Here is a 24,046-nt window from a genome sequence, read left to right as displayed (position 1 = left end):
TTCTGCAATCAACTTGCATTAAAAAGAAAAATTAAAAAAATTAGGTAATTGAAGGGCTGGCTCCTAGGTTTTTAGTTTTTCCCTGTAATTGATGGGGGAGTAAATTCCCTTGCAACCCAGGAATGTCTCTTTGTTAGATCTATGTGGTTTTTTTTTCCCCCCAGCTTCTGCAGTTTTGGTAGCCTGGCCACCTGCAGGAAATGTGAGCCGTTTGGGCTAATGTGATTAACAGTGAGTCTCTGTGCACCCTGAGGACCAGCCTCTGACTGGTCTTTCAATTAGACAAACGCTGCGTTCAATATGTGGCTTGTATCTCGAATCCGAGCTCTTCGTTTCAGCTCAGTCACAGTCTTGATGAAACAGCCCTAGTGTTAGGGCATCAAGAATCTCTCTCCCTTCTTTAAGCCATAAAGGTTCAGTCTGAACCTTTCCCAATACAATTTGGACCTGAGTTCTCCGGGGGGTGTACAACAAGTGTAAATATTTTTCTTGGATTATAGTCCTGAATGTGGGCTGAGACACTGTTGAAAGTGTAGATTTTGACAAAGGCAGTTGATGACCAAGGCAATGGGATTGTTTTGTTGCAGGGTGTCTTTTGGTTTGTTTTCAAGTGAACTGATTGCAGTTAGAGATTTTAAAGGGAAAGCACTGCTTGACATGCTATAGTTATTTTATTCCCTTATGGAAAGTGACTGAAAATACCTTGTCTATGTTGTTTGGTTTTTTTTTTTTTTTGTAGTGTGGAAATAGATTGAAATTATGCTGTTGCAAATGATCTGCTATTGAATTCTTTAACTGAATACTGGTTCCCATGGGACATTTAAAATGAGGTGGGAAAGGCCGCTTGCCTTTTTATAAAAAGGTCATGTAGAAAATGTGGGGTTTTTTGGGAAGATTAATAACATCTATAGTCAGATGGTCAATACCAAAAAATGTATTCTTATGAAATTGAGAGATTTTTGCAGAAATGGCAGAACACTGGATTTTGAAATGCACTGAAAAGTCCAGACATGATACATAAGTAAAGCTACAAATTAATTTTTGGACTGGAACAATTGAGTTTTCTGACACTCTGTTCCATCATGCTAATTTATGGTTTAAGACGACCAAGAAAATCCAATCCCCATCTTCAGTGTTCATGAGTTTTAAGTTAGTGCTGTGTTCTGTAATTTTAAAGTTGGTTCCTTAATGCAGAAGCTGTTTTAAACCAAAGCAATTGACCTAGTTTGCCGTCTTAACAGGTTATGAACAAATGCGTCCTTGCTTGCACGCACACATTACAAAGCAATGTGGCTTTTTTGGACTCAGACTGTAACATATGTTTTTTTATTGTTTCTTAGAATGTTGGCTTTTGTGCAGAAGTGGCTACATCTGGATGCTGCTGAGTGGCTTGAAGGAACATGCCTGAGACAGGGTGGAGTGTGTTGACCTTATTCTTGTCTGTGGGATCCCTTGCCCTCTTAGGATTTCCTCCCCCTGACATCTTGTGGGGCAAAGACAAAGTCGGAATTGATTTTAGAATTGCTGTCTTAGACATTTAAAATAGTTCACCTACTTTCCTAAGATTCCACAAAAATTGGGTTATTTTAGCTGCATAGGGTTAGATTCTCACCCTTTTACTTTGGTTCGGTGTCATTCTGACGTGATTGCAAAAGTTCTGAATCTCTTTTTTCCCTTGTGTCTTTGCATATGCCGAGTGCATGGATGTTTCCGTAGTGTGCCTGTCTTTGTATCCAGAGAGAAAAAGTCTTCCTCTGTCTGCCTCTCTGAAGAGACGCTGATGCACATTATGTTGCTTTTTGTAGTTATTTTTTCTTATGTAAAATATTTGGCCTTTTTTGTTTTGTTTTGTAACGGTACTTGATTTTTGTTTTTGTATGGAGAATGTTGCACTTACTGCAGTCAGGGCATGTGAACTTTTGGTTTTCATCATAACTAATTTTAAGTGTGTTTTTATCTGAAACTGGCTTGCAGTTAATTGGATGATGGGATTGCTGACTTCATATACAGAGTTGTGGGTTGAGTACTTAATAATCTCTTTAAAGCACATCCCATTCTGTCTGCTGATATTTATATAAGCAGGAAATAAAGAATATTTTCAGAAGAGTTGATCAATAACTGTCACTAATATTTTAAATTAACCTTCATGGCAGGTAGACACTGTGTTCTTGCTTCCGCAGCTTGAGCGGTACAGAAGGAACAATATTATTAATGTGTGGCAATGCATATAGAAACTTTGGCATTTGAATGGGTTGGAGGGTCAGCCCCAAGACAAGTTGGTTTGAAGGGTGAGGGGGTGCAGATGCCAGAGTAGCCTGTGTTGGTGCAGCCCTGCCTGTGCAAACCGGTGGGCTGTGAAATGGCAGTCAGAACGTCATTCCTCAGCTTGCAGATCCTGAAAATTTAGCATTATGTCATTTTGCTTAAGAACAGACTAAATTTAGGGCAGATACTGTCTTAGGCTAGGTCATTGGCCACGCTGTAGTGGGAACAGACAGTTCTGTGTGGTCCCTGTTTATTTTCTAGACCTGGGAATCAATGTCGGTAACCCAGCTCTAAGTCACAGGAGTGGTGTGCGAGTCACCATTCTGCTTATTGGGTTTTGCGTCCCTGAGGGGCTTCAGCTCCCTGGATGCGAAGCTGGAGGAGAGCTGTGTGCCTGGCAGTGATATTCCTGTAGCAGCAGCAGAAATCCTCAGCTGTCTGTAGAGCACCTTTGAATGAATGAAAATGATTTAACCAACACTGAACTGATTTTTGAAGGCACTCTGCAGTCCACTATCTTTTAAATTATCCTATAGGTTTGATTTCTTTCCTACAATGATCCAAGCTGCTTGCTCCCTTGTGTTAACTTTAAAGGTTTTGCACATCTAAGAACTGAAGACAACTTCCTGAGCTTTAATCTCTGAGAGGGGTTTGGCAAATCTGTGGACTTTCTTCTTGGCAATACAGCATTCTGTACACAGTGTCATTCATTTTAACTGCCATTTTGCTAACTGAAAGGTATTCTGCACACTTACACAATTCCTTCTTCCTCTCCCATGTCTTTTCTAATTTTCCACCTCCTGCCAGCTGAAGTAGGATAACCATGCTCACTGTTACTGCTGACCAGCACACAAGCACTACAGTGTTTTTCTCCTACTAACAGAGTTCATGTTCGCTGCAGCCCTCCAGTAACCTGGCATTAAATTATCGCAGGTGATTCAGACTTGGTTCCTTGTGATGCCGAAAGTTATTCTATTTCCTGGTTCTGGAGCAGGCTGCAGTTATGTATTGGAATTATGTATTTGGACTAAAACTATTTTTTCTCCAAGATGCTTCTTGGGAAGTTATGAAAGGCGTATTACATTTTAAGAAGCTTTTAGTAACTTTTTTTAATTTTGGAAAGGCAATCGTTTTTCATTTTGTTCTCTGTTCTGTTTTTTCATGATGTCTCTGATACTCATTTATGCTACTTTGTCTTGTTTTAGGCAGAACTTCATTTGACACAGTTGTGTTTCTAGATTCAGATATCTTTTGAATTTTGGCTAATGCTTCTCTCCTTAGTTCTCATCAAATTTTGTTTAATCCGTTGGCTTGCTCTTACATTCTTTGAGTGACCTTAATATGGGAACATCTAGAGCTCAAGTACAGTGTCGTCTCTGTGAAGCAATTGTCATGCATTTTTTCCTTTCAGCTTTTGTGCTGTGTGTACCTTGAACAGCAATGGTAATAGACTCTGTTTCAAATACATTTGAGGTGCAATTTTTCCCGTAGTAAAAATCTGTAGGAGTTTTGTTCCCCTCATAATACATAGGGAGGGACTGACCACGTTATGATTCCTCTCACTCCATCTTGCTCTGCTGGCTTTAGAAAGATCCAAACTAACCCATTTAGAGTAGATGTTCATTTTCAGGTTGCAAAGTTGCAAGCTTTCTCAGTATCTGCGTAAAAAATGATGTTTTCCATAGCTGTGCTTTTGTTCTGAATAAGCTAGTATCAGCTATACTTCAGACAAGCTATTTGTGTAGAAATGGTACTATAGGAGAAAAGTTCAATGTTTTCTGACTCCTTCTCAGGCTCCAGGTAAAATGTTTTCCTGGAATATATAATGGCAAACTTAGGATCTGAAAGGAGTCTTAGTTCTTTCGTTTAATTGATAAAAGATCACAAAAGATCCTCTGGTGAAATGTAGCTTAATTTGTATGTCTATGTGAGTTCTGCAGGACTAAAATCAGTTAGCAGTAGGCATTTGTATGTAGAATGAATAGCTACTATTGGGGAACAGAGCTTAAATATTTTTCAGGCAAAGTTTTTATAGGTCTCCTGACTTTAACTAAATTCTGACTTGACAACGTTCCTGATTACAATTAGACCGGCATTTAGCCACTACTAACTGTTGCTGCTTGTCCTTCTGCCCTTGCTATTCTGGTAGCCTGGCAGTCCTTATTTTTCTTCTCACACACGTACGACTAACCTTAGCTTAGATACATTTATGTATGAGAGCAGGCTAGAAACATGCAGTCTGGTATTCCTTATTTCCCTCTGTTGTCATTGTCTTAGGATAAATGATGTGTGTGTACCTGATCTGTGAATAAACTGTTTCCTGTATGAAAGAAGTTTTGAAAATACAGTTCCTCCTTCCTTCCTTTCCCTCCCCTGTTGTACCTCTCAGCAACTTTTAGTCAGCTCCATAAACGTGTTCCCGCAAATGCCGGAGCTCTTCACGAAGGACTATAAATCGCGTACATAATCCCTACAGTAGATTAGTGCTCAGGTTAGCCGAGTGAATTTGCAATGTTATGGTTACAAGGGATTTAAGGGCATTATCCTTCCTGTGCAAACAGTATATGAAAGTTCTTCAGGGATTTTCCCATACAGCGCTGGCCGCTAAAGACAGATTGCAGAATATGGTTTCAAGAGCAAAAGTAAGGGTTTCTGCTTCCTGAAAATTTTTCTAAATAGGCATGCATTTTATGTACAGATTAAATAAAAAAGAAATAAGTTAAAAAATGTATTTAGAGGAGTCTGGTCCATGGATTTTTTTTTTTTTTATTCCTTGGTAAATTTGTTGATATGTTTGATTCCATACTTAAGTACATTGGGGAAAAAAAAAGGTGAAACAAAATCAACCAAACAAAACAAAAAATCCAAAACAAACCACACCAAAACCCTCTCCAAACTGTAGAAGTTTCTTAGGATGCAAATGCAAGAACACATGTAAATTTTTCCGCTATTGTGAACGGTGGTTCTTGCCCCCAGGTCAGAGGAAAGCTTGCTAGTGGTCCACGGGCACCAGGTGCTTGCCTGGTGCTGCTGTTCCATTATTTTATCTGGGGAGTAAACGGAAAAAGAGCCTTTGCCCAGACACATCCCTGCTGTCCCTCAGTGGTCATGGCAGCTGCTCTTGTTACTACCTAGTGCTGTGTCACCGTGATGGGTAGGAGAACTGGTTTGCTGGGTCTGCACAGGGCGAGAGATTGACTGAGGAAGTGAGGATGTGTCCGTGGGACATTCTCTATGGGGCAGTGGTCCTTACCAGGTGATGGCGAGGCTTCTGTCTGCTAGGCAAACAGGCTTTGTCTGTGTTATTGTATATTTATGCATAACTGCAAACAACATACATATACATGTTCTCTATTTTTTTCTTGGATTTGACCATCCAATATCCTGATATAATGAAGTGCTTATAAACTCCCTCTGTTTATGAGGCTATGATATGTTCAAGCATACATGTGATTTGTTGTATATGATACTTGAAGTTCTATAAAAGATTTCCTAGTATAATTTTGGGATTGTTATCATGAAGGAGAAAGCCATGCTGATTAAAAATTGTCAAATATAAAGCAGAAGAGCTCCTTAATTAAACACCAGGGTAACTTTTGTATCCATTCCCTGTGAAGTCAGGTATGCTCCTGTTACGGTTTCTAAAGTTCAAAATTGATTTTAAGTTATATGAAATGCTTTTCCTATGCATAAAACTGTTACATTTTGAAGTATAATATGTAAAGATCTAGAAGTAAAGGAAGATGCCCCATTCAGTGCTGTTAGGAAGCTGAGATCTTTCCATATGGTGTTGAGCATTCCACTTCTAGCAGGAGAGTATCATGTTGGATCTGACAGCTGTCACAGGGAGAAATGGTATTTGTCTTCTGGGTTTGGCGATAATAATTTGGGAGGGAAATGCCAGATTAGCAGGGAAAGAAGAAACATTTCCTTTTGTAAACAATCTTACAAGAAGATTACAATTTCTTTGAAGCTACTTACAAATTCTGGTATTAGGATTCTGGAGGAGTAAGTCCAGAAAGACTTGTGGAAGAAATAGCTGATGGGCAGTGGAAGATGCATGATTAACAATTTTGTTTTGTTCAGTTCATTTCTTCAAGTGTTGTGTATATTCTGTTTTTGAAACCTAAAGTATATATGTTTGTCATTTTGAGTGGATGCTTTCTATTATTTACAGTAGTGTATAATTATGCACAGACTGACAAATATAGCAGTGTCATAGAATCATAGAATTGTTTAGGTTGGAAAAGACCTTTAAGATCATCGAGTCCAACCGTTAACCTAACACTGCCACGTCCACCACTAAACCATGTCCCTAAGCACCACATCCACGTGTCTTTTAAATACCTCCAGGGCTGGTGACTCAACCACTTCCCTGGGCAGCCTGTTCCAAAGCTTGACAACCCTTTTGGTAAAGAAATTTTTCGTAATATCCAATCTAAACCTCCCCTGGCACAACTTGAGGCCATTTCCTCGTCCTATCGCTTGTTACTTGTCGTGGAGTCTATTTTTAGGCTCAGACATTTATGATTATGATCTAATGTACCAACACTTAGCCAAGCTATGAGCAAGAAAATCTTACAGGGAAACAATGCTGTCGACCTCATGCATAGCCTGGTACCAAAGAAGGATCATCTGTACCAGGATAGGGCGTTCTGCTGGTTTTTTTCCCCTCTGTCCACTTAGTTTCCTCTGTTCTAGACAGACAGGATGAGTTGGTGAGGTAGAGCACACAGTTGCTGGACTGGAACAAATTGTTTGTTTTCCATTGTTTGTAATCATGCATGACTTATTATGCTTGTTTCTTTTCTTTTCTTCTTTTTTTTTTTTTTTTTAACTGGGATTTTCCATTTATACTCCACTGAGAATCAGTGTTGTTCACTATTGCAAAGGCAAATTTCCGAGTTAAGTTTCTGCTCTGCATAGGGTAGTCCTAGGGGACCAGTCATGTATCCCTTTACTAGAAATAGGTAGCCCATGCATGTGCAAACAGTCCCAGCGACCATACGGCAGGCTAACTACGTCTGTGTCCTTCCTCCCCTCACGCAGGACTCCTGCTGGAATAAAACAGTGAAAACCTACTTGCCCACATCTGAGCCTCGTCAGTCACTGCTGAAAGGCTATTAATATTCAATAATCCTTAAGAATGAGGTAGCATCTGAAAAGGAGCAAGCAAAGCTGAAACAAATGCTGTGCTCAGAGTCAGTTTACAGCAATGACACATACTCAACCCAAAACATTCCCATGCAAAAGATACCAAACAGCTAAGCGGAGATGCTCTATGTTTTCTGAGGTACTATGGCTGAATCTTCAGTTTATCTGCGTTATAACTTCTGTAGTGATAAACTTTGGGTTTGCTGTAGTGTTTCACCTCCTTTGCCTCTGCGTTGCTTCTAGCAGCATGTTTTGCACCCTGCCCTGCATTTCCTTACATTAAATACATCTTTCAGTGTCTTGAGACAAGGATGTGTTTTTCTGCCTCCGGCAAGCCACTGCCTGTATCCTTCTGTTAATAAGACTTTTCCCCCTGCCCCCCCCGGTTAGAGGTCAATCTGAAGTGCAGGAAAGAATGATTATGATAACAGGAGGAAACAGGAAGAATCATGCTTTCTTTTTCAATCTGTTTTTTATTATTGTTTTAATGTAAAACATTGTTTCAATTAAATGCTGACCTGTGCAGTGGTGTGTGCGTGCACATGCTGAAATGAATTCAGGCTTTGTTTGGAAAGCTGTGACCTCTTTATTCCTGTTCTGGATCAGGGCTGTTGCATTTCAAACCCGCTGCTGAGGACTGACATTTCACTTGTACTCCTCGTAGCCCTGGCAGGAATGATCCTTAAGAGCGGTATTCTCCTTGAGCATTTTTATGTGCCGTTCTCTCTCAATTTTTAAAATAAACTTGTTTGTTTTTAAGAATTCCTTATGTCATGAAAAAAAGATAACCATGATAAGATTAAAACGCATCAAATGGGCACTGGGCTAAACTGGTACCTGATGGAGCAGATATGTATAGAAATGAGGAGCAGAGATCTTTATCAGTTACTTGCTTTCTCTATGACTTAATTTCATGCTATGTTATTTATTCTTTCATTTTTTTAAAGTGAGAGTGCCATGTGAATTGACTTCACCAAAAAGAAAATGTAGGACTCAACCCCAATACCTGCTCCCATCCCCCAAAGCGTTAGCTGCAATGACACTAGAATAAGACGTCTCGTTTGTTATTTGCTTGGATGTAAATTTTAAATCTGGGGGAGTGAATCTATGTTGTCTTCCTTAAGTTTTTTGTTTGCTTAAAATGAACTGTTTCAGAGGAAGGAAGAAGGCGGGGAGGAATAACGTGAAAATTGTCTGGGTTGTTAAAATGAGTCAGTTATATTTTATACTTGTCCTCTGGTGACCAGATTTTCATTTTTCTCCTTGGCCTCATGGAATGTTTTTATTTATGTATCTTATTAGTTCTGGATGTTCTGTGCAAGGGGAAACCTGAATTACAAACTTTTTTTTTTTTTCATTATTGTATTAAGAGCCTGGGTATTGAATGCAGGTGCTCAGAGTCTGCCATAATTGGCAGTTTATGGAGAGACACCAGCTGTACTGCTTCACAGGGGAGATATTATATCTCTCCACACATTGTATATATTGTAGGAAATGCAGAATTCCTGTCATTGTCAGAAACTTTGCATGTCCGCATCTACCAGTGCCTCTGTAGAAAAAAGACAACAATCCGCTGAAAGTTAAAACCATGTCTATTTTCAGAAATGGCTTATCCCTTTTATTGTCCTTTCATGTAGCACTAATTGATGTTTTGTTTGGTTAAATATAGAAAAGATTTAACAAATGTTTGTCTTTCTGTGGTCTTGCAAGGCGAACTGTTGTACTAACTGCCTCATTTTTTTTTTGTAATGCATGACAGGTTACATTACATATCTGCACGTGTGTGGATGTGTGTATACGAGATTATACTCATCATGTAATAATATACTAAATCACGTATTTAACAGTTTCAGTTCACAGAACAGGGTTGGAAGGAGAAGCAATAGAACTCCAAATTATATTAGACCTTAAAAGGCATAATTATACAGTGGGAAAACCATGATGCTTCTGGGCATTTTACACAACGGGGGCCATCGTTGCTCCTTCTGGGGAATGCCTGGGAGCTGCAGACAGTACCGCTTGGTCCTGCCCGAGGAATATTGATATATTGATGTGCGAGTGGGTGGGACTTGTGCGACTTTTGAAGGCTTGAATTTATAGGGGGAAGCTAGGAATTAGAATCGAGATTTATAGGTATTGTATGTGAGTGATTTGGCCAAACAAAGGAGAAAGTAAAAGCTATGCCTGCGTTTGAGAAGTGTGATCGCTGAAGGGAATGAAGAGCTATTGAGTGTTGCAAGGAACGTTTGTTGCATATCAAGAAATGTATAGGTATCTGGCATCTTACTAGATACCAAAATAGGGTTCCAATGAAAGTAAAAGAAATCTCATCAGTTTGTTTTTAAGAGCAGCTTGGAAAACATAGTCCTAATAACAGAGAAATGGTCAAGGTTACAGATGTCTTATGTGAGCTGATTTAATGTTTGCCTGGAATATTAGTTATCCCTCTTCCTCTGTGGTTTAGAAATGTGTTCGGATCGATGTAGGGACATTAGGAGGTTTTGCCCTGTTAGCTTCATCTCCGGGAACACAGGGACAAGGCTGTTTCTGTCTTTTGGAACAGATTTAATTTATATTCTGTCTGTGGTCATTAAATCCCCTTTTTCTTGCTGTCTCATCAGAAATGTCTTGCATGTTCTTTGACCTAGTTAAGGCCTGGTATTGAGACATTCTTTTGAACATCACTTCCTTTCCAGTGCTGCTGCGTGTTTGTGTGTTGTACACTTTGTTTGTGAGAACCAGGAGGAAGTCTACATATCTCCCATGTTTTCTTGTTTCTAATAGGTTTGTACGCATTGCGGAGAGCACTGGGGAAAAGACCTAACCTATTAGACAACGAAGTGGCTGGGTCAGTGATGATTGCTTTCAATGACTTCCTGCAGGGGATGAATGATGTCAGGCCCAGCGCCATGAGGGAGGTGGCAGTTGATGTGCCAAAAGTAAGTTATTTTTTGCAATATGCTAGCAACATTATTAGAGCCATGTTAAGAGTTGCAGTTAGGCGTTGAAATGCTCTACCAACAGAGAGGAATTTTGTGAAGCGGAAGCCTCAAGTGACCAATAAATGTTGTGCATCATCTTTTTGTTTGCATATTTGTTTATTTAATTATGATTTTGAAGACCCATTTACACAAGCTTAGGTTCCTAATGCTTTAGAAAGAGTTGGTAGTGCAGGAGCATATCTGCTGATCTGTAGTTTTATACGCTGAGTGTGTTAATGGAGTAAAAATTTTAAGATGTCTGCTCAAAGCAGATCCTGAAGAGCCGTGAAAGCTGGAGCCTTTTGTAAAGCAGACACAAACTTAAGTAGAAACCAAGCATTTGTTAGTATTTGTAACCAAAGTGTATTGAAACGAAGCTGTGAAGAGATTGATTGCTGTGATTTTATGTAAAGCAGTTGACTAATTCTTACATGCAGTTCATACTGCTGTGACCTGAATGTCTTCAGTGACACTACATGGTTTTACCTGAGGGCAGAATTAGATACTGTTATCACTGCCAAGCAGTTACCCATCAGGGACTGTCATTACATGAACAGTTCTTTTGGCAGTGCCAGGTTTGTGTTTAACCTGCTCACTGCCCTCTCAGTTATGTATTATAGTAGTTCAGTAGCAGACACAACATAAATCGGGCTGAGGAACTGATCTGGTTTAAGAAAACTCTGATCTGGCTTAAGAAGCTTCAGCAAAAGAAAACGTTGTATTTAATCTTGCTGAATCTTAACTCTGCGAGCTGTTGTGCTGGTGTTTCTTAGCAGCTCCCCGAGCCCTAAAAGAAAACTTTTGTGTCTCATTGCATGAAGATGAGTCATCTGGGAATTAAATTGCATGACTGTAGACCCTTATTCCCAAACTATAGGAATGGGAAATAAAATCTGTGAACAGGATGCTGCACACAGCCAGTTCGGATATCACACTTGGCTTGTTAAAGAGTCCACGCTGTGCAGTGAAGTGCTGGGTGGAAATGCCCGGGCTGGCCTCAGCAGCTTTTCCTGGAAATGGTGTAGTGGCATCTATATCCACAAGGGCTAATTAGTTCTGCTGAGAACCAGAGTTACTAATTCTCTCATTGCTTATTGAGCTACTGGCTCTTGGGCTCATGTCATTATCACTGTGCTGTGCCTTTTAGAAGTACCAGCCCATTTGGAGCTAGACGGAGTGCTGCTAAACAGCACAATAAAGACAGATAGAAGCAAGGTGTCGAGGTACTGCAGGAAATCTGTTCTGAATCCAGGTCAACCTACTACTCGGGCTCCTGTTGTCCACTAAACCATCCTGCCAGTGGCTTCCTTGATTGTCACTTGTTTTTATAAACGCCAGCTGAGTCACTGGAATACTACTGAAATTCATTCTTTTATTAAAGGGAAGGTAACAACATAGTGTAGGTTCCTGTTGTGCTGACAGGACCTGCATTTTTACAAAATAATGGATATTCTGTGAGCATGTAGAGTAAATTTCAGGCTATCTGCTTGGTGCCTGGGGTGAATTTAGAGTGGCATCTAAAGTACCGGCTGCAACAGATTTTGTGTCCTCCCACATCACCTACCAAAGGAGGTGATAGAATTCAGTTTAACCATTATTTTGGGCTGCAGAACTACCTGCCTACCAAAGCGAAGGTACCTGTGCATGCTCAGAAGCAGCCTGAATATCTGGAAACAGCGACACAGCTGTCCATGAAAGTCACAGTAGTGTAAATCCAACATTGTAACACCATCACCATCCTCAAGGCTAATTACTTCATTACCATTTGTATTTGAGGTGGGGAAGTGCCCTAAGTCAGCTCAAGTCCATGGGTTAGTTGAAGGAACTGGGTTATGCTGCAGCTGGGTGGCCGGGATGGCAGTGCAGGGGAGGCAAGCAACAGGAATCCAGACTGCAGGCCCCTGGTTAGGGCTGCTTGCTGGGGGCTTGGGACGTGATGCAGGAACACTTGCAAATATCTGACACTCATTCGTGTATTTTAGCACAGTGTAGCTATTTAAAAAAAAAAAAGTGACCACTGTGTGGTTTATAGACATGCACAAGCAAAAAGAAATAATAATAAAAAAAATCTATTTATCATTGTTATTAAACTTAGGTTAGTGTAATTTGCTCTTTATTAGCAAATAAGTATATCTTATTCTCACCTGATTGTTAGTGTCTGAGTGCCAGTCACTTAGCATTTAATGTACTATTATCCAGAGAATTTACATGATTGATCTGTTGTTTGGAACACAGATTGTAGCAGAAAACGTAATGCAGCTTCTAATTCCTTGGATACCTTTTTTTAAGAAGAGTATGCATTTTATGTTGCATGCTTATAGTAATGATTTTTAGGTATGTCTTAATCAATTTTACAGACTCATTTTTGCTTCTCTGATTAAAGATGTGTATTTAACTGTGCTGGTTGAAGGTGTGTGTTTGATTGCACTAACATTGGCAATTAATTGGATGCTGAAGTACTTGGTTTCAGTAGAAGCCAGGTATCTAAGAAGCCAAATGAATGCAACTGCAGGGCCTCTAATTAGTTTCATCATCTTGTGTTGATGATGCTGTGTCCTAGAATGTTTGCTTTTTAATATTCTTATGCTTGAATGTCTACTCTTCCAACACTTGTGGGGAAACCTTAAAATTACTTGCTTGCCACAGAACTGATGCTAATAGACCTAATTTCTATAATAAGTTCTTCCTCTTTATTATAAAATTTACCTCTCTTTTCAATACAGTGCTTTCAGTGCATGGACCCATTCAATGCTTTACTTAGCTGTTGGCCATGGTGTACTGTGATATGTTACTTAGGTGCTCTGCAGTAATTTATACCAACAGAAACTGCCTTACTTACATCTTTTGTTGCGTTTTTATCAAAATGTAAAATTTATAGCTGTGTGTGCAGGAAATGAAAAAGAAAGAAAGAACCAGATAGGAGTTTCTTCAAGAAACCTAAAAATGTTGTGTTTTGGTTTTGTTTTTCCTGGCTAATGTATCTTTGTGCATAGTATTTTGTGAAATGATCCTATATTGGTTAATCTGCAGATACTTTCTGTCTGCAAGGATAGGCTTTTCTTCCCCTGCTCTCCTTGCCCCAGAAGCTCTCCAGCTAGACAGTTAATTGTGTGGCTAAATTTTTTAGAAAATCAGGGGTTACATTCCTTCATGTTTTGAAGTCTGACCTCAACACTGTCATCTAAAAAAATCCTTGCTAAAAATAACTTCAAACACTAAATAAATGATCAGCTATGAGATTTTTTTCCAAAGAGAAGACAGAAGTCTGAGCTGCATTAATAATATCCGCTTTTTTGCTGTTTATTGCAGATATATTATTCACTTGGCAGCCCCCTTGGTGTGGATGGAACTTTTGGGCTATGCAGTTAGTTACGAGTAAAAACCATTGATGTACATGCTGAATTAAACTGAGACTTCTGTGATTTTTAACTTTCTGTTTTTCACATGGTGGGGTTTTTTCTTCATATTTCACTGCTTTGCAGTAGCCATGTGTCAATTGAATGAGAAGAGTTCAAAGTAACTTCTAAATAAAGCCACAAGTAAATGAATTTTGTTGAAGTGCTCCTTCCCTTATAGTCGTGACACCTTTGCCATTTATGGGCGGTTGGTTTGTTTGAAGCTGGTATCACTTCTGATACTGAATGAAAATAATTACTTATTTTATCATGAACTCCAAATTGTTTCATCAACACAGAGCTTGTTCTCTGAAATCTGTGGAACTTTGAGTAGGCTGTAAAGAAAATTTAGTTTTCGAATCAGTCTTTGCTTTTTAGGTCCTAGAATTGAGTACTAGCTGCTCGGCTGTTTAGAAGGCTACTAGGCTAAATTGCTCTGTTGCAGTCTTTTGTCTTATTTAAAACCTGGAAAACCCCCTTGTTGTATGTATACCTGGGGTAATCGCTAAAGAACAAGGAGATATATTAGAAGTGACTTGTTTAGGTGGCCTCGAGCAAGTCACTTTACTTCTTGGTGTCTGAAGATATTCGATAACCTTTACAGAATGCTTAGCAGTCTGCTTCTGAAAAGTGCTTTATGATAAGCTAGTTATTAGGGGTTTTGTCATTAAGCTCTTGAGCTCTTTTCTTATCCCAAGCATATTCAAAATTACTGGTGGGGAAAACAGCCAAAATGAAGTGAGTTGGGGCGGCAGACAGACAGTGAGGTTGTGTGCAGGTGGAGCTGTTGGAGGTGGAGGTGCCACCACGTGGTTTTTTTTTGTGTTCCTCCTTTCTGCATTCCTTTGTCCTTCCACTTGTGTCCGGATTGCCATGAGTGTTGGCTGTGACCAAGGCAAAAGCAAAATACTTGCCTGTCCGGTTCCATGTAGCATCTTGTTTTCTGTTTTTACAGAACCTTTCTTGAACTTTGCTATGTGTTACAACCTTTTTAGAAGGCTGCTTTTTCTGCAGCAGGGATTTAGGAGGGAGGGGATGCACGTTATAAATCAGGAAGTTAATACTTCAGTTCTTTGGAGAGTTGCACTGTAGTTGCCATTCCTCCCTCTCCTATGGGTCTTTCTGAAATTTTTGTAGAGTGCTATGGGTTTTGCTTGCCTGTTTCACTCCCTTTACTGTAATTCAGCACTCAGATTTGTGTCTTTGCAGCCAAAAGGTTCTGGATGAGACATCCTTTGCATGTCTGCTTTATTTCTTTATTGCTGCTGCTTAACAGCCTCTGGGGGGTTGCTGCTCTGCATCGTTTTCTGCGCTCTGTTGACCTGGGGAGAGCTAAAGATTACGGCAGTAATGAAATCTCAGTGTCTTACACACTGTAGCAGAGCACTGTCTTTGTATGTGTAAGCTCAGCCCCAAGGCTAGTCTTTAAAATCATTTCCACAGTGACAGAATATTGCTTCATTGCTTATGTTGCAAGACCTTTCCTTTGAGTTCGTGTGCATGTAAAAGAAACGTAGCTAGCTGTCCGGATGTGCGCGCTAGAATTTGTGTTAATTGCAGTCGGGAAGTTACTGAGGATTTGTGTGCAAAAACAATCCACCTCGTTCTTCCAAGATTATATGAATCTAAAAGAATTCTTACTTTTGAGTGTTTTATTGTTGGTGGACTGTTTTTTTTTTTTCCCCTCCCCACTTATCTCTATCCTTTTGAAATGAAGAAAAAAAAAATGTTTTGTTTAGGACTTGACCAGAATGTGAAGGTAGTGTTTTATTAGCTATTTTTGCTTTTAATACCATTGCTGCTTGAATTCCGCACTTTCTATTATATAAATTCTAAATAAGTTAACTGAATTTTTGACTGGTTAATTATTGTTTAAGTCATAATGGACAAGCTCACATTTAGTGGCCCTGTTTGTATATCCTGACCCAGTTGTCTCCCTTTCTTCCCCTTCCCCATTTTAAATGTAAGCGAAATCAGAGTAAGTCTCTAGATTACTGAAAACAACCTTTATGTAAGGTAGCCCTACTTCACCTTTTCTGTACAATTCTATTGCTTGTGTTGATGTTAAATGACATGTAGTAGGTCTGAAAAATCATTTGAATAATGCCTCAGAAGACTTGTGCAATAGTCTGAATATTTGCAAGAGGGTAAAAACGTTTAGGTGTTTTCTCCCTGGCTTTTTGTATGTGTGCAAAGTACCGCTACTGGATTTTGCCTTCTGTTGCTGATAGTTATAGGGAATTCCTGATGGCTTGCTTAATTTTAAGAAGTTCTTGTTCATGTTTGTCAAAATCCTCGTCTAGCTAGAAAGACATGATGATACGAATGACTAGTCCATGCTTTACCAGATATGAGTAAGGATTGGTACTGAAAAATGAGAACAAGCTTATGTTAGATGTCTTCTTCCCTGAGAAAAACTTGTTTAAAAGTGCCAAGATTTAGTTCCTGTGCCGTTTACAGAACTGCTAGGTAGAATTAAGGGTTGTAGGGATAGGTAATACTTATTTTTTTTAAATGAAATTTAAAACACTGACACTGTTTCAGATCTGACTCAGCAACACCAGCTTTTAGAATACGGAAAGATTGGGATTAACTGTCCTGAGTTTAATTATGTTACTCAACCATGAAATTTGAGTGAAAAGGGGTGGTTTGCATGGGTGGAACAGTGGCAAGATGTCCGTGAGGTATCTGACACACGTCTTCACTTTTTATAAACTTGTATGTTTGCTTCATTGTAATTAAAAATCTGCAGGTGGATTTCTGTCTCTCACTGTGAAAACTTGGGCAGGAAGGGAGGATTCTTCTTACCTTTAAGCACTTAACTGAGGTGCCTAAATTGGACATCTCCTCACCATATGTTCCCTCTAAAGGAAAGAAGGAGAAACTGGGTGTGAGACCACCTGCCTGACTTCTGAAAGAGAGTTTGTACTATAGCTGAATTGCTCTGTGAAGCCTCTCTCTCTCTTTTGACTGTGTGGGTAGCCTGAGATACCCGGCTCAGAGTCGGGTGGTAGGAATTCATGCTCTTGTTTCCCTTTTCCTTTCCACAGTGTTGTGGAGTTTCTCCCTTTACTGTTTTTGTTGAATTCATACAAACGTTTTCATTTCAAGACTAGAGACTTGTGCACAGCCCATTTTCATCTCTTTGCTACCATTCCTTTAATCTGATTTGTGCAGTTAGTCCTGTTTGTAGCATGAAGCAGCACTTCAGAAGGGAATATTGGCAGGTTGCAAAAGTTGGCTTACAAGTTACCAGAAGTGGCATGCTGCTTTGGTAATACCCCTGCTAAAATTCTTTCCTCCCCCTGCTACTGAGATACTCTGCTGTGTCTGATTCAGTCTTCACTTTGCTCTGACCTTTACTGAATTTGCGTTTCTCTTCTGTTTTTCTTTTTTTCCGTAATGGAATCCTGCCTTTGGCAGATCCCTCTGCCCTCAGATCCTTCTTAGTAGGCAGTGGTGATCAGCTCTACATATTTCATACTTCCCCAGGCGGATAAAGTAATTATTTAAGAACAGAAGCTGCTGGTCACTAAGAAAAAGAAAGAGGTTTGGTTTTTTTCTAGAGTTCCTGTAACATATTCCTGGTGTGAGAGAGACGATGTTCTGCAGGCAGCAGATCGGCAGTTCCTCACCCTCCAGTTAGCCTTTAAACTCAGAATATTTCTGACGGGTTGACCCATGCGTATCGGTCTTTGGTGTTTGCTCTTTGCCGTCTTTGTAATTTTCTTCTATGTCGAAGACTGACAATCAAGGAGAAGTTTTATTTGGTTTGCAGTTTGCTTGGACTTAAACAAAAGTGCTTGCACCACATCCAAATGCTCTTTTCCTTCCACTTTAGTAGCAGACTGAATTGCCTCTTTCAGGGACTTTCTACTTTTAGTTTCCACTTTGTGTACTGCTATCAGGAAAATAGCAATTTCCTGGGACAAACCAGCAGTGACGCCAGTTTTCAAGTCAGGAGAAAGGCGATACATTGCCTCTTAGTAATACTCTGCTTGCCTTTCAAGTGTAGCTGAGTTTCCAGAGCTGAAGGGTGATTTATGTCTCGTAAATTTTTGGAAGAGTGTTTTAAGGCAGAAGATCATTTGATATAGGTGTGTCTTGACATGTTTAATATTTGAAGTGGACAGGAATGGATGGTGACAGGACGAAGAACAGGCCGTGGGATGTGGTGAAAAGTCTCAGGCTTGTTGACGGTGATTAGGGGAGAGGTGTAGCAGGTTTTAGATCTGTCTGCTGTTTTGGGTAGGACATATTAGTTCTGTCCCGATGTATGGCTGACAAGCTTGTCTTGTGTCTTCAGCAGAGCAAATTTAACTGTGATTTGGTTTGAGTGTTGCTTTTCTGTGTGTGGTTTTTCTTTTCTGTAGATACCTGTCTCTTTGGAGGATTGTTTGTTTTTAAGCTTCTAGTCAAATCTCCAGTGCCCAAGTCCTGTATGGGAGCGATAGTGTTGGCAAGTGGAGGAATCCTCAAAACTTCTAACACTCAGTCCTGTTCAGCTTAGTGGGATTATACAGCTGGGACCAGGGCCTTACTCTGCAGCTATAAATAAAACCACCTTGAGCTCATACAGTCCTTTCCTTCAGAGAAGACATCGAAGTAATTTACAAATTCCGCATCAGCATCACATAAAAAAACCAAGAGAACTGAATTGTGACTTTGCTAGTGATCACGCAAAGTGTTGCTGCCTGTATGATCATGCTGTCATTTTATTGTTATTTTTCTATGTTTTGTTATTGAACTTTGAAGCAGATACAAAATATTTTACCGACATCCATCAGCATAAAATGAGTCTAATCCCATTTACTTTTGTGTGAATTTATTAATAATTGCTTCTTGTTTAAAAAAGGCTTTTTGAAGAAATGACTCGTTAAAAACAACTTCATGAAATAACCAGTACGCATTCTACAGAGCATTTTTGGTTTGTTTTTTTTTTTAATAGTTTTGCTCCATTGTCTGAATTCAGCAAAATGGTCTGCTTTGCAGGTATCTTGGTCAGACATAGGAGGACTAGAAGACGTCAAGCTGAAATTGAAGCAGGCAGTTGAATGGCCTCTCAAACATCCCGAGTCTTTCATCCGAATGGGGATTCAGCCTCCAAAAGGTGTGCTGCTCTACGGACCTCCTGGGTGCTCAAAAACAATGATAGCAAAAGCTTTGGCTCATGAAAGTGGTCTCAACTTCTTGGCAGTGAAGGTAGGCCATTTAGTCTTACATTTTCTTAACTCCTGCATAAGAATTGATAGTTTACCAATTTCCAGTGCTAGAATCCAGTGGCTCTTAGTGTTTCTGATTGTTATATATGCTACAGCAAACACCATGTAAATATCAAGTAAGGTTTGTGTTTTCTTATGAAAAGGACTGGTGTTTTCAAGTGTGCTTTTTGAAAATTTGTTATTTATTTTATCACGGCACAGAAATTATATGTTGGTAAGCTGAGTAGTGACATCTTAATTATTGGCATTATTTAAAATCTTTTAAAAACGGAAACAATGAAATTCTTAAAGCAGTATAAATGAAATACAACTCTGGATAGTGGGTAGCTCTTACTGTAATAATTACTTGCTTGCATGAAAATACTATCATCTCCTCTCTTACATTCCTTTCCATTTCTCAGGAAAATCACTTTCTTTATCTTACTGTTCATGTTTCATTACAGATTTTTCTTGCCCTATTTGCCTTTTTTAAGGGGAAATAGTTATACTTCATCGGTTTTTAGAAAGTTTTAAAAATCAGTTAGATCTGGAGTACTCTTGGATAAGTGGGATATTCTCTCAGCATTAAGAAACACTTTAAGTATAGAAAAATTTTGGATTTCATTGCCTATGAATCAGTGTAATTGATTACTGTGGGTTCTATGGAAAACGCATGAATGGAAGTTATTTAATAATCATACTGAGTTTCAACGCACAGGAAGAAAAAAAAAAAAAGCAGAGTGATTCCACGTGGGGTAGTCTTGCAGCTGTGTCAGAATGTTAATGAAGTGCAAGAAAAAACATTTGTTTAAGTATTTTAAAAGTATCTCCTTCTCAGCAGTAAGATCACGTACTCTTGTCTGTTGACCATCTCTTTACTCACAAAGCCTTCTGTGTTAGTTTCTACACAGCTTCCTCCTCTGCCTATTCTTTCAGACACACTGTAGCTGCAGCTCTGGATCCTGTCCTCTCTGGGAGCAGAGGCAGTCACACTGACCCTGAAGCCAGCAGCCCTTCATTGCCTGTGCTTCCCGGTATTGCAGACAGGCCTCTGGGTCACGGTCACATCAACAAGTGCAGCCTTGGAAACCTCAGCCCTTAAGAAACACTACCTTTACTGCCTCTTCCAGAAAGACAAAGTAGTTCTTTGTACTCCAGATTTACTGGTAAACAGGGTAACCTTTTCCTCCTGCACTGCTTCAAAGAAAACATTCCTCTTTGTCTCGCCCAAAGCACTGATGCCTGAGAGGGTGGGGAAAAAAGGTAGTGGGGAAAAAAAAGTCTGAAAAAACCCTGTTAAAAATGAACGTTGTCGCTGTCCTGTATTCATCAGTCATAGCTACATCAGACACTTTTACTGATGCAGTTAATTGTCCAAGAGTAAAAGGTGGCTTATGCTGAATAGGAGGTATCCGAAGGTGCTTTTGTACAGTAATGCAGTGTTTCTTCATGGTGGAATTCTGATGGTGCAAACCCCACTGTCATTGACAAGCTGCAGCAGATGTGGCTGGCTTGGGGAAACTGCCTTTTATTCCCTGTCGGTTTAAATCCCTTGGCCTGGAACTGGTCGAATATTCAATGTACAGATGTTTGAAGAAGCACATCTCTGGAGCATGTCCAGCCTTGGATATGTTGACTCCAGGAAGGGAACATAGCCCACTTTTTCTAACTTCACATTTGCTTCCTGGACAGAAAAGGCCACATCCATCATGTAGTAAATGTGTTAAACATCATTGTCTGTAGCACTTCTTAAAGCGCAACAGGCATGAATTAATTTCCACTGCATGTGTTCCTGCAATAAATCCAAAGTAGAAGAATATGTGGGGTTTTGTTTTTTGGGGTTGGTTTTTTTTTTTTTGAGAGAGGATTTTTCTTTTCTTGCTTATAGTGCTATTAATTTTCCCATTCTCTACGTTATGTCTCAAATATCTGTCCCTGGAACTGATATCAGGCTTTTTGAAATGGAAGTAAGTTTTGTCATAATTTACTTTTCAGACTTGCGTTTTCCTTCCAGTCTCTCCTGCGCCAAATAAGTAATTTTGATGAAAAGTGTGTGCTGTACAGCCTGTAGAATACATGTACTCTTTCAGGATAGTTCAGGTGGCTCAGGTTCTTTGGTCCTTCTCAAGAATGGACTGCAGACAGGAGGCATAGCTCTAGCTGTGGGAGCCTGCTACTGGATGCGGTCTCTCCCTGTGTTGAAACCTGAGAGGAAATAGAGTACGTTACATGCAGTGCTTACTTGGTCCAGTGATTTTTGGAAGATGGACCTATTATGTCTGCACACTACATTTAAGATACATGGGCACAGTAAATCCAACTCTCAAGAAGTGCTGAATGTACAGTACTTGTCTAAGTTGGCTGTCCTGCTTGGGTGCAACAGGTATCACTCCTGTCCCAGCCTGGCTCCAGGAAGGCTTTGCACTGTTTTCCAGATGTGTCTATGCAATGTCTGTGCAGTTTGGACAGCTGACTCTGTTAAATGAGGTACTTCAGCTGGGTTATATGTAATCTGTTAAAATGTGACATTTCCATGTGTCTTGGGCATGGCTGGTTGTCATAACGCTGTATGAGGCATGGTCAAAACGGCGCAGCCTCCAGCCCATGTTTGACTTGCCTCTAATAAGGCTTGGAAGATGGGCAAAGTCTAGATGTAATTTCTGGGCAGAGGAGCTGAAGAAAATAATGTGATAACAGATGTTTGACGTTGCATCCTGTTCTCTCCTGAAATCTATTGTGAAGTTTGAATGGTTAGTGTTACAATGAATGTGGCCCTTTTGTAAACATGCTCTTTGATATTTGGCCAAAACTTTTCATAGCTATATTTTCACCAAGATTGGTGACCTTTTGCTTTTCCAGAGAAAAGCAGTTGGTTAATTGGTTTGTTTAACAAAGCAATCTTGCATATAATTCCTAAGGGGAATTGTTTATTTTTATTCCTTCACTTGACTTTCTTTGTCTCTAATACAATATATCTGCCAAATATATTGGGGAGGAGGTTGTCAACTACTTTCCAGGGGATGGCTCTTCCTGCTCCCACCCACCACCCCTTTTTCTAAATCTCTTGCAGTATCGAGGCTTTTCAGGGTTTTAGTGGTCATCTTGATTATTCCCCCTTCCCAAACCTCTGTTACAAAAAGACAACTGAATTGTTCTCAACTTCTCGGAAAGTTTGTTTTGTGGTCATGGATACAAGCGAGTGTAAGATGGTGTGAAGGAATGAATTAGGATAATTTTTTCATTCTTCAGGATTGAACATCAGTGTTGACTTATCAATAGTTTTTGATCTGGTTGAATTCTTATTTCAGTCAGCCTTCTATGCACTTTCGTACTTCTTCACACTCCTTTTGTGCTCCCCCCAAAGTTTGTAATTTTCTTCTGAAATGTATCTTACGCATTTCTGTTACTAATAGGAAAAGAAAATTGTATACAGATATTGGACCTATAAATATTAATAGAGGGGGGATGTAATTTTCAGCTTCTGCCGGGTTGATGACACCTCTCTGTTATATACAACTGTCTCTGTGACATTTTTGTTTAGCTTTCTGTCATCTAGCTTTCTGAAATTGAACATGAAGAAAATGAAACCCTTTGTCACTGTGTTATTTCTGTGGGCTTTTTTCCCCTCTTCTGGCTGTTTATGTGGTGGATATCTCTCTGTACTGTTTTGACAGTTCCTGCACTTAGGATCAGCTTTGACTGGCTGCTTTTTTGAAATACGTGTTGATTAGACCACTAAGATTTTATGGTGATATTATATGAATATTTTTGGAGGAAACTTCCATATCTTGCTGTATGGCATAGATAATTATATCTGCATTTGTCTTGCATCTTAGCTTGTTTAGATTTGTTATTACTGCCCTCTTGGAATTTTTTTTTTATTTAATTTTATTTTTAGGAAATCCTGTATCACTGTGTTGTGCTAAGAATCAAATGAATATTACTTTTCTTCATGTATTTTCTGTTGCTTTTCTGGGAAGCAACCTGCAAAGAATCTCTGTGGATTTTTTTTTTTCTCTCTTATTATTGTGGTATGTAGGTAATTAACTTTGCTACCAAATAAGAAAACCATTGTGCTTTTTGTTTTTAACCTATTTGAAAATGAACACTGAAGTTCGCTCTTATGTTGTCAGGCTGGGAGGCACCGTCACGGTACCTACCTGGATAAACACCATCATCCAGTTACAATGCGATCCTTAGCTGACCATCCCATAAGGGCCACAGAGACTGGAAAATCCTTTTGCCCCTTGAGTTGCCCATAAGCCCAGGATGCTGCATACTAGAGGGGATGTATGTTGTTGATGGCATCCTGCATTGCATTAATTTCTACTTACTCAGCCTGCTAAAACCAGAGAAAGACTTTCTGCTGACTTCAGGAGGCTTTTGCTCAGGATTATATCAACAGGGGACTTTGAGTTCTGTTTTCTGTCCAACAAGCAGATTACCTGAGTTTACAAAATAAATAACAAGAAAAATTTTGTAACTTCTATATGCTTGTAATGGTTTTGGAAGCATCGTTTTTCCTCTTGCTGCTTAGTGCTTTTTAATATTTGTCTGTTTAAAATCAAAACTAAGGCAAAAACTCACTTAGTGATAGTGACAAAAACCAGCTTAAATTTTCAGAAAATTTAGATTTCCAAAAGTAAAACTCCTTGGAATTCAGCTAAGTGAAACACACAAATTGTTGTAAACATGATGAAGCAATATTTAAAAAAAAAAAAAACCCAAACCCACCCATGATGTTAAGTAGTGTTTAAGGATGTTAACACCGAGCAAACCAATGGTACAGATGATGTGTACTATACTGCTCTAAAATATTATTTGCATTGGTTAGGAGCTCCAACTATGGTGGGGGAAAAAAAAAGGTTAGAAAATATTCCTGACATTTTATTTGCTGTTACTTAAGAGCTTGGGCTGAAGGAATCTTTTCTTTTTTCAATTAGCAGTAATTACAAAAATATACACTGTTCTCAGAGCTCTGACTTCACCTTGGCTTGATTTAACTTCCTGTATCGCCCTGCTGATGCTTTTGTACCACTGCCGGTGCTTG

The 24,046-nt window shown here is 39.4% G+C and overlaps 1 protein-coding gene across 4 annotated transcripts in view; it reads left to right on the top strand.

The window, feature by feature from the left end:
- AFG2A (AAA ATPase AFG2A) overlaps window positions 1-24,046 on the top strand; it is a 226,313-nt gene that overhangs the window by 17,680 nt on the left and 184,587 nt on the right. For all 4 annotated transcript variants that reach the window (XM_075150207.1, XM_075150208.1, XM_075150209.1 and 1 more), the window contains exons 10-11: window positions 10,204-10,358; window positions 18,788-18,997. In XM_075150207.1, the coding sequence (XP_075006308.1) occupies window positions 10,204-10,358; window positions 18,788-18,997 (365 nt within the window). The remainder of the gene's footprint in view (window positions 1-10,203; window positions 10,359-18,787; window positions 18,998-24,046) is intronic.

The sequence above is a fragment of the Calonectris borealis genome, chromosome 4 (genome assembly GCF_964195595.1).
Source record: "Calonectris borealis chromosome 4, bCalBor7.hap1.2, whole genome shotgun sequence".
NCBI classification, from domain to species: domain Eukaryota; kingdom Metazoa; phylum Chordata; class Aves; order Procellariiformes; family Procellariidae; genus Calonectris; species Calonectris borealis.
The sequence above is the reverse complement of the archived record's forward strand: the minus strand, read 5'-3'. Positions and strand labels throughout refer to the sequence as shown.